Source organism: Tetrao urogallus (assembly GCF_951394365.1).
Source record: "Tetrao urogallus genome assembly, chromosome: 7".
Lineage (NCBI taxonomy): Eukaryota > Metazoa > Chordata > Aves > Galliformes > Phasianidae > Tetrao > Tetrao urogallus.
In genome coordinates this window covers 10,629,462-10,646,711 of record NC_136820.1, presented here as the reverse complement: position 1 = coordinate 10,646,711, position 17,250 = coordinate 10,629,462, and the positions used below count along the sequence as shown (strand labels likewise).

Genomic DNA, 17,250 nt, shown 5'->3' with positions numbered 1-17,250 from the left:
CATAACCATGGAATCATATAATAATTCAGGTTGGAAGAAACCTCTGCCAGTCTCCAGTTCAATCTCCTGCTAAAATAAAGTCTAATTATATTGGGTTTTTCATGGCTATGTCTGGTCAAAGAGGACTTTATACTGGATGTGATGTTTGTTTCCCAAGGCTCACTGAAGAAGGCAGGGTCTCTGCCTGCCATGTGTATGATGCACAGAGTAGCTTTGTTGTGTGCAAGATTAGGGGGCTCTGATCCTGGGCAGATCAGGAGGGCTTCATGAGCAAGGGCATCGTATGGGCTGCAAGTGGTGTTGGAAATGCAATGCAGTGCTGTTTTTCTCCCAGTCCAAATGCTGAAACACAGAAGCAGGGTATCCCAGCCTCTGCAGCAGCCGTTCAGTTTCCTCTTTTAATATGACAGACTTGGTGTTCACCTCGCTAGCATCTTTTAATTTTTTTTCCCTGCAAATACTTTCCAGGCATAAATAGACTTAGTTTCTGTTTTGTGTCAGAGCAAAGGACAGAATCAAAGCCCTGGCCTTGGAGTCCATGATAGGCTCTGCAAGGGTTCATATGTGATTCAAACAGGCTTAGCCCAAAGAGCAACATCATTATTAAAGCTAGTTTTATGAACACATAAACCAAGAATTTTCCTTCTGTGCTACATTACTGAGATGTGGAACTGCACTGAGAACATTCAGGAGATGGTGTAATGAGAGTTTTTCCATGGGGTAGATGGGGAGAGATGAAATATCAAGGCTTGTAGGAAAACTCAGGTAGCAGACATCCTAGAGAATGGCCCGCAGATGTAAAAATGGCAGAGTATTGGGCCCAGCCTCCCCTAGTAGTGTGTTTCCTGAGCCAAAAACCCAGCTCACTCGAGTTATCTGCAATGCACTGAGAGATTGAGACCAGCAAGTGGTTATGAAGAGGCGGACTTGGACTTCTCCAGGTTTGTTCACTCCAGCTCTAGCAGAGGTGAATCAGTCCCAGCTGTTTATTCAGTGTCTCACTCTGTACAGCTCTTCAGCACTGTGGTGTAACATCCAAACAAATTCTGAGGCAGCCAGCATGGGCACAGCTCACCATGGTGACTTTTGGCTGCTGTGCTATAGCCAGCCTGTGTGTTCTTGAGATTAGACGGATCCAAGATCTCAACTAAATAAGCACTTGTGTACCCAGATTAATTCAGCAGAAAATCAGAGTTGTGCCTCTGCATCTGTAGCAAACGGGCAATAGGGAGTTGGTTCTATTTAGTATAAACTTACAATGAATCATGCATTCTAAATGAATTTGTTGTTGTTTTGAAAGTGTCTTGTTTAAAGACCTTTGTCATAACAAAAAGTAGTTCTAAAGCCTCGTTGTATTTAACTCCCAAGCTCCTATCCACTGGGCATACCGTTTTCAGTGGAGAAATATCACTTAGAACAGGTTCTGAACTGGAGACAGTAAACATCTGTATTCTGGAATATCTTTCGTGTCTGAACTAGCATTTAAAATTGTGTTACTGAACTCAGATTAAATGACCATCTTTGTGTAGCTGTCAAAACAGTGTCACAAGTGGTAAAGTGAGAAATTGTGGGAAAGATGCAAAAGCTGGTGTGAAAGTAGGATTCAGCTAGTGCCAGCATCTTTGGATAGTTTAGATGTATGAGGCTCAGTTGAGATCTGGTTGTGAGCTACTGATAAGGTGTAGAGCTCTATCTAGAGCATGTAAATTGTGATTTTCAATTGGTAAGGGGAGGATTGTGTTTTTCACTACAGCAGTAAACAAAGGAACATGGGAGGGTCAGAAAACACTAGTGTAGTGCAATGTTTGCATTATAATAGGCTGATTCATAGCTATGTGAATGCTTATAGACATACAAGTAGCATGCAGATGAACCTAATAAAATTAGAGTAATAACAGGAATGACAGCCTCCCTGATAGAAAGAAAGACAAATGTTCACTGTGTCTGAAAGTGAACACATATCTGTGTTCAGCAGTGTTCTTCCAATGCTAAAAATGAATGAGGTTTGAGAGTTTGACATTTAGCTCTTTTTTTAAGATGAAGTGTTAGACTTTTCTGTCAAATGGCATTTTGGAGAACTCAAATAATTAGGTGCAATGATAAATTCTTTCTTTTGTGGAATAAGCTTTTTATGTGGTTGGAGGTTCTTCTGGAAGCACAAGTTATTGTTGGTTTTTTTTTTTATTACAAATTCGAGGCAGTGGAATTCACATAAATATCTTAAAAAAGAGAAACCTGAGAGCAAATACTGACACATTTGAATTTCGTAGGTAAATGTACAAAGTAAGAAGTATTTTTGAAAGTGCTCTGGGGACAATAGATAATAGTAGAGATTTAAATCTCAACAGAAAAACTTCAACCTAGTGCAGTCAATAAATACTTTTACTCATTTTTTTTCACTGAGTGTCTTATGCCTTGAAAATTAGAATGGTTCCTTCTGCCCAAAATCCAAGGGCGTCTTTTAATTGTATTCACTTATTTAAATCTTTTGGGTATTTTTATCCACGTGAAATAATCTTTTCAACATCTATTATGCATTTTTAATTTTATACAAAGTATTGTTTGAATTTCTTTCAAGGCAGTAATATTAAAGAAAGATTAGTCAGTTTATGTTTCTTGGTGGCCCTGCCTGTGACAGGGGGATTGGAACTTGATGATCTTTGGGGTCCCTTCCAACCCAAGTCGTTCTATGGTTCTATGATTTAAAGAAGTAGATTTAATTGGGAGAATGGGAAAAATCAGCATTATCTGATGTTAAGACTGTAGTGATTTACAATAGCTTGATATTAGATTGTTTTTATCTTCAGCTAACATTTCTTATAATAATAGCAGCCAAGGAAGCCTAGCCAACATTTTCTATTTGAAAACTGATAGCATAAAAATGTTGTACCTGGGCTTGCACAAAAATTGTCTTGATAATAACTCAGTAAGCACTGCATGGAATAAAGTAGAGGTGTTAGCTTTCCTGGAGCACCTCCCTGCTCAAATGCTGAAGGATATCAATGGGAAAGCTGTCGAGCTGGTCTTCCTTCTGCTCTAGTCTCATCTCTGTCATTGACCAGTGCTTCTAATGGACAGCCCTTTGTATTGAAGTTTTCTTTTTAGAAAAACAGGGATCCTGCTGTTTTGATAGTCACCACAGTCTAGTCTCTGCTTAAAAATGAACAAGTGCTTTTGCTGAGAAAAGACCGCTCGCTGAAGAAGGCGCAATCTGGCCTCAAGCCGTTTTACTAACTCACTGCTTATGGATATGTGCAGTGGACTCTGATATATGTTATTTCCAATTTCCTAGCCTAAATTTCCAATTTAACCTAGCCATTAAATTCATCACAGGATATGTGTCATAGAATTGCCCTGGTTGGAAAAGACCTCAAGGATCATCAAGTCCAACCACAACCTAACCATACTATCCTGTCTCTAACAACCCTTGGCTCAGTCATGTCCCTGAGCACCACGTCCAAATGGTTTTTAGACATATCCAGGGTTGGTGACTCAGCCACCTCCCCGAGGAGCCTATTCCAGTGCTTAACCACCCTTTATGTAAGGAAGTTTTTCCTGATATTCAACCTGAACTCCTCTGGTGCAACTTGAGGCCATTTCCCCTCATCCTGTCAGCAGTTAGAAGAGACCAGCCCCATTCTCCCAGCACCTTTCAGATACTGGAAGAGAGCAATAAGGTCTCTCCTCAGCCTCCTCTTCCCCAGGCTAAACAGCCCCAGTTCCTTCATTCTCTCCTCGTAGGGCATATTCTCCAAGCCCTTCACAAGCCTTGTTGCCCTTCTTTGGACCTGCTCCAGCACCTCAATGTCCTTTCTGAATTGAGGTGCCCAAAACTGCACACAGCACTCAAGGTGGTGTCTCACCAGTGCCGAGTAAGGGGCAGGATTCCTTCCCCAGTCCTGCCCACTGCACCATTCCTGATACAAGCCAGGATGCCATGATGCGGTGAGCAGGACTAGGAAAGTAATGTATGTTAGAGAAAAACCAAACTGGGACATAATTTCAGGTCACAAAAGCTGGATTCAGTTGAAGTCTGAACATGCTCTGAGTGAGGCTGAACTAGATGAACCCCTGAGGTATCTTCCAGCCTGAATTATTCTATGGTTCAGTGATTTCATCCGAAACTCAGTATAGATCCTCATTAATTTCTATGTGATGAGGGTGCGACCTTTTGACAGAGGCAGTTTTAGCACTATTTATCACGCTATCAAAGATGAACATTTTAATCTGATAACTTCTCCAACAATTTTCAACTTCAGAATGCGTTGTTATTGACATGAGTGATGTAAAATTCATTGCATCCTTCTAAGATCATGAATGTTGTCTGTCTATGTAATACTATAAACTCTTAATTTCCTCTAGAAATCCCTGAAGACCCGCAACTTGCAGAAGAATATTATAATGAGGAGTTTGAATCCTATTCAGAAGACAGCGAAACAGAGGATGTGGAAGTGTCACAGACTGTATCAAAGACAAATCAGGTGTGTGTGACCTTTGGGGAAACAGTACACATTCGATGTTTTCTTAGAGAAAATGAAACCCCTTCCAAGATTTCGTCTTTTTGATATTACTTAAATTTGCTTTTGTAAGGAATATGTGTCTATATCAGCATCATGAATTAGCTGTAGGAGTATGTCTCAATTATACATATGCATTGCTGAGAAAGACTCCTGCATTTCTTCAAGATTAGGAATCATACTCCCATGAATGCCTTAAAATGGATTGCTATTAGTAAATTTTCTTGTAGCCATAAACACAGAGTGGGGTTCTCTAACGTAATGTTATACCTAGGTTAAGTTAAAGCTGAAAGAATACTTCAAGCACAGGATCTGAATTCTAGGTCTAATTCCTGGGGAAAGATTGGCACCTCTAGATGCCCTCTCCTCTTATCTGTATTGACCATATTCTAGTGTAGTATGATAACTGTGAGCATTAACATCAGCAAGTCTCGATCAGCACATCTGTAAAATTTTCCAAGAATCTTAGAAAGTCAATGAAAAGAGAATTTATTATTGAAGGACTCAAAGTAGCTTTATCAGGTAAGGTTGCCACAAGAAAATCTCAGTTTGAAGGTTGAGGATTATTGGAAAAGGCACCTAATTTAGGTCTGATCAGAAGGAATTGCAATGAATCCTGTCTTCAGTGATCAAGTCTCAGTGAAATTGATGAACTTAAATGTCCAAGTCAGTTCTGAAAATGGATCTTCCTAAGGCATTCAGGAACAATTATTTTCCACCCTAGGCCATCAACTTAAAACATTTTGCTGCAGTGCTTCTGAACAGTACTGTCTGGTTTTGCTTAGGATGACAACTGTTATGTGGAGTTAATGTGCAAAATCTGCAGAGTAGAGTATGACGCCGTTTACATTCTAGGAAACCAACCAAGTTTGCTAAAACTCTTCATTAAATTATGAATAATTTTTAATATTGTTTGAAATTTTTGAATTAATAGGTTCTTTAAGATGTAGTTTTTAAGGCAGAAATTAAATACCTGTGTGAGAAATCAGAATGCTACTTTTGCCACATAGGTTGGGAATCCTGAAATTCTCTCAACCAGTTAAACTTGAAGTTTAGTCATAAACACCTCATTCAATCTAGAAATGTCCTCTTAGCTTTCAAACTAAACACACTGCAATTTCTAGCAGCAAATTCAATAGTGATCTAAAGAAATAGTTGGAAACCAGTGGAATATCCGAGTCAATGCTTTGTTGTTGCAATTTGCTGTGTCTGTGTTTACTCACAACACTCAAAAATACAAAAACTCTCTTGCTTGAAAAATCTACCACAATGGAATCTTAAAAATAAATTATTGCTCACTTTTATCAGACTTTAAGTGTTGTTTTTTCCATTTTTCTCTTTTAGAAAGCTGCTCAAAATTTTCATTCAACTTTCATTGACAATATCATTAAGTGTCAATCAATACTGTTTTTGAACAGGCAGACTGCTGCTTAGAATTAAAAGGGCAGAAGATAAAAATAGATTTCTCAATAACGCAGAATAAATTGGGAGTTGGCAGCTAGATTTGAGCAATGTCATTCAGTCATTTTGTAGTGATTCAGAATTTAGTGGTGACAAGAATTGATGCTAGGTTGGAAGATCTGTCCCACTCATGTCTCTTGTCAGGATCCAGCCCCTCCAGGCTGTGTGGTTTTGCTTTATTGGCAGTCTGTGTGCATGCCATGCATTGGTCCTCTGCAAATTGGCTTCCCCAGACTGAGTTGGAAAGCATACCCCCTCAGAGCATTTGTCTCTCATGACTTTTTATCAAAGAAGCAAATAGGCTGACCTTATTTTCCTTCCTATTGACCAGCAACTTAAATAAGGCAAAACTGGGGGTATGGACACAATCATCTTTTCTTTTTCTTAGGAATTGAGAAAATTTTCACTTTTCCCTTTCTTGAATAAAAAATTATGCAGGAAGTGTGAAGACAAAGCAGGTTGGACTTAGCTGTACGCCCGTGTCTGACCTAACTGGATATAAACTCTGTACAGTTAGGAGAAATAGACATTTTTAGGGAATAATTTTATCTTGGCAAAAACACCTAATGTGTGGGTCAGATAGAATATGCTGAGAGGTACCTCTTTCTCTCTGGTGATTGTAAAGAGATTCGCAGTTATTAGCATGCATGAGGCATCTTCATTCTGGATGTCAACAGTTACGTGAGATGAATCCCACTCAAAGGTAGGTGGTATCATGCTCAACTTTAATAGTAAGCTTCAAATCCTACCAGAATAGACTTGATCTTGCTAGTATATAGCATGGCATTGCTTCAGCAGTCATCTACTTAATACCAAAACTCCCACTCCTATTTCTATGATAGGATTCATACTCTTTAAATCTTTCTTCAAAAATACCTCCACAAATTAAGCTTTTGAAAGTCAATCCACTATAATACAGGACAAGGACCTGTAAGGTATTTACCTTCTTAATCATTGCAAACCTCTCAATTATCCAGTGTCAAGATTGCTTTACTGATTAATTTTGTGCAGATGGAGTCCAGAAATGCTATGTCTGGCAGTGCTTAATGGTGACCCCATTACTTACTTCAACTGAAAACTAAAAGAAAAACCTCTGATATATGTGCAGTAGTTCAAGCAGTAGCAGGGGGTCAGACAAGTAATCTAATTGAATAACAGACTGGGATGCGTAATGTTGAAAGGGATTGAAGCTCTTAATTCCTGCTATGTGAGACTCCCACAGATGTCATGACAGTCACAGTAGTGGCCTTATGAAATGATACCTTTCATATAAGAAGGTGGAGTCACGCACTTAATCGGTATAATTGAAAGTTTGAGGATGGAGCTGGAACATCTACTTTGTATTTATTGGTAATTTTCAATACAGCTTGTGTGATCTCAACTGCATGGTCTGCTTGTAGATGTGGAATTTTCACCAGTGTTAAGTCCTCACACATGTGAGCATCTCATCTTGGTTGTGTTGGCTGTAACACTGGAGTTCAGTGTCCTTTTTCCTTTTCTTTTGCAGTTTATATACAGATTGCCAGATTTCAAGCAAAAATTTGTCAGTTATGTTTCCAGATTTCTAGCTTCTTGAGCCAGTGGCTCTTTTCCATTTTTTAATCATTCAGTTTTTTTTTAGGAACGTTTCTAATTGCATGAGAAACAACATGAAAGAGAATAACAAACTATTTCTAAAAATAAATTGGAAAATATGAAACATAGAAGGAGTTTCATTTTGAGAAGTTAGCAAACCATGAAAGTTTCACATTTGCTTTGATTTAGCTGAGATGCTTTTTATTGCAGTTTATCGCTTTGATCTTTGTGTTTTCTTTTAGTGATAATTTTAATAGCAAATTAGCCCTCTTCATTATTACAAATTCTAGTAATACAGTACATTAGCTGACTATTTTCAGTTTCCAGGCTGCTCCTGAGATCAGCAAGCCAGATAATCAACTGGCATAAATTATCGTAGCTCCAGTGATAGAGTATGAATTATCATCACATCTCCATTGAATTATAGATCCAGTGGATCAGACTGTGCATTATTACCCCAAAGCTGTTCCACTAGGTTCCTAGTGCCTGACATGGCATCCTTAGTATTGCCTGTTGCTATTAAAAATTATTTCATTCATTCTGAGTTTGAAATGTCCAAGCATTCATCCATGTTGGCTCTTAAGTATGCGAGTGCTTCTCTTCTGTGCTTCTGTCAAATTCCCTTTCCTATTCTGTAGGCTTTTTAAAACCACAGGCTTCTCAGTATCTTTGGTGGATTTTTCAGCGAGGTCAAACTTTTGATGTTCATTTTTAAATAGTGAAGGGATGCCGTGTTGTCACCCTGTTGTCACATGAGGTGTGATAACAGCTTTTAAAAACTCAGGTTTTTCTCTTACATTCCAATGAAATGTGATGTGCTTCCTAGAGCACAATATTTTCCTAATGGTCAGATCTTAAATTTCATCAATGTACACGAATGACATTTCACATGAAAGATATCACAGTAAAACTGTTAATTATCTGTCTTGCAATAGAAAACTTAAAATAGAAGAGTGCTAAAACCATCTCCAATTAAAGTTTCAATTATTCATTGTTAGAAGATATGTGAGTAGGTGCAATTACATGAAACATAAGTATTACTTTGTAGTGGTAAATATAAGTTTTAAGAAATTTTGGAATAGTTATGAAATCTATACTTTCCTTTTCTAATCCTGTTATAGATATTTCTTGGATAACCAATAATAATATGCTGGTATATTTTGAAATATTGCACACCAACCTCAGCAATAAACATATTCTTTAAGCTACATGCATAACTGTCCTACATGTTTGTGTTCTGCTGGACATCTGACTTAAATAATTGCTTTTACATAGCACCATTCCCAAACCTACTGTTTTAGAGGAAGAAGATATTTATAAAGTTGTGAGAAGTGTATTCATCTTGTTGTTGTCTAGCACTGACACTCTTTGGTGTAAGTAATATTCCTTATGTTTGTAAGATCATACCACCAGTACAGTATTTTTTTATTTAGGATTTTGGTCACACTAATGCTGTTTGTTATTTCGTTTATCCTCAGGACAGTGATATTGAAGCAATGGTCAAGCATTTGGAGAGCATCCTAAATAATAGCTCATTGGGTAAGATGATATTTCTTCTTTAAATGTAATACCAGCAGTTATTAAATATTCTTATTCATCACATTTCCATTATTTCCATTTTGCAAAAAAAAATCTCAAAAATGTGATCTTCCTGAAAATTGCGTTCTTAATGTACTACTAATAAGATAAAATGAATTTTTAGAAGTTTGTTATTGTTTTTAAACAAAAAAAAAGATGATCCACATTTGGATAATGTATATTCTACCTTACATTATTTCAGTATGGGTATAGGAAAATCACTGAGAATTTCAGTTTGCAATTTAATCCTAAAGTCTCCTGCAAATTCTCTCTATAAATCTAGAGTTTCAAACTCTATTTCTCATACTCAAAAGCTAAAAAGAAGCTATAAATGAAAGATGGCTATCTACTGGAGGTGGTGTGGCCACTGGAAGACTACAAGTTAAGCTGTGCCAGTAGCAGTCTGTGTGTGGATAGCCTTGATTTGGTGCCTCATTTACACTCAGTCATGATAAACTTGTGACTTTGAAATGAGAAGATAGGGGAAGCTTGGGATATCCTCCTTGCAGTTGTTCTTCCATTGTTGATCTCTGTTTCACCCCAACTCATGAGCATGGAATGATAGCAGAGAAAAGCTAAGAAAAAAAGGGATATAAGGGAGTAGTCAAAGGTGTGGGCATCACACTCATAGTCACCCTCTGGTCACCTTTGGAGTTCCACATCAGGGTGATCTTTATGACTGAATGAAAGCCTGTTATCATGTGTTTGCCTTCACACTAATAGATCCCATGGTTTTCAAATTTTGCACTTATTAATAAATTTGCAGCCCTGTTGTCTGCAGGAGGTTTACAGAAGTGGTAATGGGAACAAAATGTTGCTCTCTACTTCAATAATTTGTTTTCTTAATGCAAGAGAGGAATTGCCCTAATGGCTTCTGGGAATAATCCAGAGTATTGTCCAAAGCCAAACAATGGCATTCTTTGAGAAATAAATCTTAGTTTTAAAGAGTTTCTTGGCTTCCTCTTTTTCTTTCAATATGAAGAAAAAGAAGATGCCTTTTAAAATTATGATATTAAAGAATTAAATTATGATTTAATAATTAAAAATCATCTGGCCACTCTGTGCTGAAACTTAAAGCCTTTCTCAAAGCTGAGCTAGCAATTAGATTTGCATCATCAGTTGCAAACAAATACCTGTGATGATAATATGACAGAAATCTGCTAGGGTCCCTTTTATCTTTGTAAGCTCAGTATTGCAGAAGAGCTTTGAATATTTACTCTTTTATGTTCTTTCAATGTCAAGCTACAAAGCTGGAGAGACTGCAAACTGTCTTTAAAATAATCTTAATCTGTATCTCATCTTGTTAACGTGCATCTTAGTCAGAACTCTATGAGCCAGGACTATTTTTATGTCAGGATGTAAAACCTAGAAGCATTGTGCTTATTAACCAGAAATGCTTGTATCATGTTGTTTGGTTGGTTTGTTGGTTTTTGTTTTTGTTTTCCAACATTCTCACTGTAATTTAATCATTTTTCATTAAAAAAAAATCAATTTATGATATGAAAAGATATTTCAGTTATGTTGTTACAGGGAACTCTTAAAAATGCATGGTGACCGTTTTCTTAACAATTGAATCAAATAATTATGGTTACTCCAGGTCTAATAATTACAGAAAAGAAAGAAAAAGAAAATGAATAAATGGTTACAGCTGTTAAAAAAAAAAAAGGGCTCTCTGTAGTAATGTAGTTAATTTTTTTTATCCATGCTTCTTGTAACTCCTGCTTTGCCTGCTGTTGTGTCACCTTCCCGCTGATATTGATGCTGGTAACTTCAGCCTAGCGTGACAGGGGATGTGGAGCCCTCAGCACATGCAGTCCTTCACCAGGAATGCTTCTTCCTCACTCGAGGATCCACTTGGGGGAGTTTTCTTGTGTTTGCCAATGTTGTTTTTCCTTCACTGGCCTTCAGATTCCTGTCATATCAAAAGCATTATGTGCGTTTTACATAGCTTGGATGTTTTCTTTGTTAACCTTAAGTGCTATAGCTAGTTTTGCCCATTTCCAGGTCTTCATTTCTTTAACAAGTAGAAAGTTGTAGACATAGGGTCCCCAGCTTATGCCTCACTTCTTACAGTTCCTTGCCCATAGCCTCATCTTATGTCTCTACAACTCAAAGTTTCTGTATCAGGCAGATTCCACATGAGTAACTAATGGTTTCTACTATCCATCTAAAAAGTCTGGTTGTAGAAAAGAGAAGTCTGTTTTGCCCAGCTAGGTTGTGGATGTCCCCTCCTTGGAAGCATTGAATGCCAGGCTGGATGGGGTTTTGAGCAACTTGTTTGAGCAACCCTCTGCTATAAGAGGTGTCCCTACTTATAGCAGGGGGTTGGAACTAGATGATCTTAAAGACCCCTTCAAACCCAAACCATTCTATCGTTCTGTGATACCAAGAATATAAAGATAAGTGGAAATAAAACTAATAGCCCCAAGGTCCTTAGAACTGCAGTTACAACTTAAGCTATTGAAATGAAGCTCCAGCTGGGCAAAACCTGACAGGCCTCAGTGCTGAAGTCTTGCAAACCCAGACCCAAGCCTGTGGGCTGGCACTAGCACTGGCAATACCATGTTGCTGGGCTGCAGACCTGCAACATTATTGTAATAACGGCTCCTTAAAACAGTAGGAATTTCATGGCTGTGATAGGGTGGCTGCAGAAGTTTGACTGGTCTGAATTTATCATAGATTTTTCATTGTTAAAGGAATCTTAAAAAAAAAAAAAAAAAAGTACAGTTTCAAGCATATCTTAGAGAACATCTGAGTACATACAAGAAAGGAGCTACAAAATGAAAGGAAGTTTGAAAGACTACCTCTAAGGTTTACTGAGTCGTCTTGGCTTAAGCAAAGGGAAAGTTAGAGGCAATTTGGTCAGTTTGTACTTTTAAAACATTATAAACTCAGGAAAATACCTGTGATTCTGAGGAACTTTTCAATCTTAGAGAAAAAGGCATTGGAGGATCTCATGTAGAAATGAAAGCTGAAAAAGCAGATCCAAACCAGTAGTCTATGATTCAGTGGAGATAACTGTTCCTTAACACATAATGAATTATCAAGAGATGCAATAGGTGTCTAACACCAGTACTTGGGGTTTCAGCAGAAGTGTAGGTATGAATTCCTTTAATACATAACATACAGACGTCTCATCAGCTAATCATAATCATCTTTTTTTACTGTAAGTATCTATGAGTAAATGTGAGCAGATATTTCTTTCCTCTTTTTTCCCTTTGACAGAGTGAGAAGGATGCAGTGAGTGCAACAAAACTGATACTCCATGACCCAAGAGGACAATTTTGCCTCTTGTTTTCTCTTAGAGACTGGAAGACTATTCATCTTTAAAACATATACAGGAAATGAAAGTACTCAGCTTTGAAAAGTCACTGTTTTTGTTTTTTCATTTGATTTAGTTTAACTATTCAGCAACAGTAAATTGCTTAACAATGCAAATAGTTACTTGGCCACCTTTTGAAGAAGCATAGTTATTTGTTCTGTAGATGTATGGGTAGGCAGACTGTTGCAAGCTGGGAAGCTGTGTGCAAAATATATTACTGATCAAGTAAGTGCTTCTAAGAAAATCCCTGTGATATAGAATTTGGTGTGGGTTATGAATCACTCTAGGAAAAGTTTTGAGGCTTTTCATAGTAGCACTGTGAAAAGCTGTTAGTGGATTTCACTGAGAGCTCTTTTTTTTCATGAGTAGCTGTACCTTTACAGCATCCTATAATCTGTAGTCCTCGCAGCTGCTTCACAGTACCCAGAAGATCATATTTTATGAAGAGGAAGATAGATATTAGTTTGTGTTTAAAGAGGAAGCATTTCTTGGCCAACTGCCAACGTTGAAAGTAGGCAAAGTAAGAATTATTTAGACTGGAGTCCTGAAAAAAAAAACAACAAACAAGAAGGATGTCTTTAATAATGAAATGTCAGAAGAAAGGGAGATAAAGTATTGTAGCAATAAATAGACTGAACCCACTAAATAGAAAGAGTTTGCTGTGCTCTTACCACGATGATATATCCTGTAATAATAAAAATATCAGAATTTAGCTGGGACCTGTGGTTAAATGTACTCAGTCTTGAAAGAATGCAAGGTTTACATTTTCTTTAGACCACTCATGTTCAGGGCAGAAAAAAAAGTAATTGTTTTTGCAGTCTGACAATGATATCAAAGCCCAAGTCCTTACATCTGGACCTTAATTCCCTGCCAACGAAAAGAGGAGTGAGCCACCCAATAAGTCATAAGCATTGCTTCGTAGCACTTGGATCATCCTCAAGTCCACTCTGGATACCTGAATTCTTTGGTGCTGCTGAAGTAATTGAATGCTTAGAGATCACATGATACACAGGATAAAATAGATGGATATACATGTGTAGTGTTAAAGCAAGTCATCAGGATTTTTTTTTTCAGTGTATGAAGTTATTGGTTGCTAGTGAGAAATGAGCTTGTAAATTTTCATCTTGTGAACTGTGTTAACTGTCTGTCAGTTTTAATATGTAGGCACCAGATAACTGTTGGCCATTAGATGGCAAGAGAAGTTTGATATCTTTTTTAAACAGTCAAATGGTTTGTCCATAGCCAGAGAATGAAGTCAGTGATCCATTTCTTCTTTCATCTATCTCCATGACTGCTTCCTATGTTCACTTGCAAAGCCCTGAATCTGGGAGGTGCTCAGATGCTCACTGTGAACAATTCAGCTGAATCCTCCATGGTAGAAAATTTACTCTCAATATTCAAATTTACATGATCAGAATCTATGATCATGTAAGACATAGGAGCCTAACTCCTGGGAAAGTCACGATTCTGCATTCAGGAGAAGCATTCTGTACTGTCTGGGGATGTCTATACTGCTCAGAGTAGAAGGGTAGCTGCAGGCTCCTTCTGCCTGTACATGATCAATGCTAATGTAATCCAAGCTAAAACCCAGTTAAGTCCAAGTTAAAAACACCTGCTTGGAGAGGAGATTGTTTATGTAGCCAAGGCATGACTTTAACTTCTTTGTGTGACTTTTGGCTTATTCATGTCTTGTGCAGAACCCTATCATGGCTGTTCAGAGCTTACGTGCTGTATGCCACGGTCCATAGATTTACAGAGGAGAAGTTCCACCATCATATACATTCTCCTCTTTGGGGAATTGGAATCCTAATGCCAAATAGTTTTGCAGGAAAGAACTAACATATCTGCTTTGCTTGGGTGAAAGCAAAATATTTTTTTTTCTCCCCCAGTTACAAATAAATGAGAGGAGTATGCAAAGGGAGTAAAGGGAAGAACTGAGTAAGCCAAAAAGAGGGACTAAACAGGAGAATAATGAGAACAAACTGGCAAATAAAGAAATTTTGTCTGGAAATCAAGGGGGATTTTAGCCAGCAGGTCACAGTGTGGCTCTGGAATCGTCTTCCAGTGGGAGCAGTAGAGGCAATAAGTAAATAAATCACTAACTTGAACCTGAGGGCTTGCCAGAGGTTGGGCAGGGGCTTTGTGTGATGCAGTGGCAATGTAAAATTGTGGGATATTTGAACTGACAACTCTGGCAGTCTTCTGTGATTCAGCAGCTCTGGTCTTGGGTCATTAAATATTTTAACAGCACATGAACTATGTGAACAGGAAGTGTGTGTGTGTGAGCATTTGCATATGTATGTATACATATATAGTCACAGATATACTTACATGCAGTATTTTCATCTGAAGAGGAAAGCAATGCCATAAGTAGGTTTACTGTCTGATTGGTAAAACACTGTGAGTTTACAGAATGATTGAGCCAAAGAAGAGACTTGCCTATTAGGAAGAGAGTTTCTGCTCTTTTTTACAACTAAGAGCAAGAACAATGTAAGAGCATAAATATTGTCCAAGTAAATCTCATTTTGTTGAGTATTTGTCTGTCCCAGCATTTCCTTTAGTAACTGTCTTTTCTACTGTAATAGAATAATTCCTTCACAGCAGGAAAATTCATGTTACAATTCTGGTGCTTTTGAGATATAAATCTACATGTCACTGCAAAAGGAGTGCCCTTAATGTGTGTTTAATAATGTAATTCATCTTTACCTAATATGGCACTACCTTGTGAGGAACAGGAGTAGTCTTCCTCCTCCTGACTGCCCTTGACTCTGAAATAGTGCTCAGGGGATGAAGGTGAATGAGGTTGTATGTCTGTGCATTGATTTGTAGGTTCGGCAACTGTCACCAGCATGGCTCCAGGGGTGCCCCAGGGATTCAGAGCCCTCAACAACACTATGGCTGAGACCAAGTTGAACCGCATGAGGGAGTAAGTAACATTTTTTTTGTGTTGCCAATATCTAGGCAAAGAAGATGCATTTCAAAATGGCAGAACGTAAACGAAACTGTGTTGTCTCCCCACCCCAAAAAATCCCTAACATGCTAAGGTATGTTTTACAACCTGGATACCTGCTTGCCTGCACAGAGGTTGAAGTTTGACAGTCAGATCTGATTGTTTTCTTGTAATCTGCACTATCACTGTCATCTTTTCCAAGATCGAGTTTGTTTTGGCTGCTGAGTCACTGAGCTGCAGATCTTCATATTCCCACCAGGTTTGCTCCCTCACCTGCACTTCATTCTAGCAAGGAAAAAAAGGTTAAAATTTGTTTCCTATAGTAATACAATGATTAAAATTAAATGTCATTGCTGTTGCCTTGGGTTTTCAAATGAGAGAAGGGAAGTTGCGTGCACAACTCCCTTTGAAACTCAATTGCTCTCACCATCATTAACCATCACCTGAACTTTATTCATAAAGATTTCAATGTCTTTATAAAAAAAGATCTGTGCTTCCACTCTGAAGTGTACTGGTTGACATATCTTGAGTTTCTTCCAGTAAAATGTCAGTAATTTGTTGCTTTCTAAGTTTTATTGCTCCCTAATCTAGGTACTGAACTGATAATCATTATGCTATTTATTATTTCTGAATTCAGTTTTTCTTTACAGTATTGAAACATTCAAATTTCAGATTTTAAGCTCCTTAAAAAAAGGGCATTTCTATCTTGTGTGAGTGGACAGTATCAGTAATATGCTGTGTGTTATCAGAGTCCAGACAGTTAATGCTCCTGTTTTCATGATTCCACTAAAGAAAATGAATGCAACTGTAACTGTATTGATGCCAATCACTGTTTATAACACATCATGTGTACAATGTGCTGTATATTCAAGAGAAATAATCTGATTTACTCCAGTTAGAAGCTTCTCCGTTTTATGATATTCTGATAAACAGCTGTTCCTTGGGTTTCACCTCATGGTTTAGTCCTTATTATGAAACTAATCAGCAGGTTTCACAGTATCTGATTCCTTTCCATTCTCTTTTCGTAGAAAGTCCTTTAAAAAAAACATCCAAAATGCATTATGTTGCAGCGACTAGTTGCAAGGTGAGGTTGTTTAGTCAAAATACTCACTGGTCTTCTAGCCTTCACCTTGTATTCTTACAGTTACAGGATAAACCTTAACTATTTGAGCTTCATGGTCATTGTCTCTAGGGCTGAAGTACAATTAATTCACGTCTTGAAATCACTTCTGCTTTTCACTGCTGTCTCTCTATTTTCACAGTTTGTTGGTTCTGATAGGATCAGCCTGTAATGGTGTTTAAATGCTGAAAAAATTGGAAGTGCTGTTGTATTGTCCTTTGGAAATTACACATCACAGTGTAGTTTATAAAACAGTCAAATGCTTATGAAAAGCTTGATTAATTTCAGTATTTACATTCAATGCATCAGACCTCATTGTTTTGGAACACTGTCCTTGTCATCTAATTCCTGAATGAGAATGGTCAGCTGCTCACTCAGCTGGTGTCTTGAGAATAACCAACAGACAGTATCTGTGAGCCATACCGTAAGCCATTTTAAAGTAAGAATCATTAAGAGAAAAACTGGAGGGGAGGGTTGCTTTGGTTTTGCTTGTTGTGACTGTTTGGAAAATAAGGGTATAGATTCCCTGTTGTGAACTGTAACAGGTAGTTTAAAGAAGTCTGCCTAAATATGTACTCATGTTACTGTGCTTTCTCCTGAATAGTATGACCATGTGATATCTGAATATCTAGATATCTAAGTATGTAAAAGCATGTTCATTGCTTGAATATCAGGGTATTAAGGAACAAGTAAGTGAGCACAGTATCCAGCACACACATGCAAAAGG

At 37.7% G+C, this 17,250-nt stretch overlaps 1 protein-coding gene across 1 annotated transcript in view; it reads left to right on the top strand.

Annotated features, from left to right (window-relative positions):
• The window catches only part of NEK11 (NIMA related kinase 11), a gene marked incomplete at both ends in the record, with an annotated part of 83,177 nt that overhangs the window by 54,514 nt on the left and 11,413 nt on the right, over positions 1 to 17,250 (top strand). The window contains 3 exons of the mRNA XM_079538461.1: positions 4,363 to 4,481; positions 9,032 to 9,092; positions 15,283 to 15,379. Coding sequence (XP_079394587.1) covers positions 4,363 to 4,481; positions 9,032 to 9,092; positions 15,283 to 15,379 — 277 coding nt within the window. The remainder of the gene's footprint in view (positions 1 to 4,362; positions 4,482 to 9,031; positions 9,093 to 15,282; positions 15,380 to 17,250) is intronic.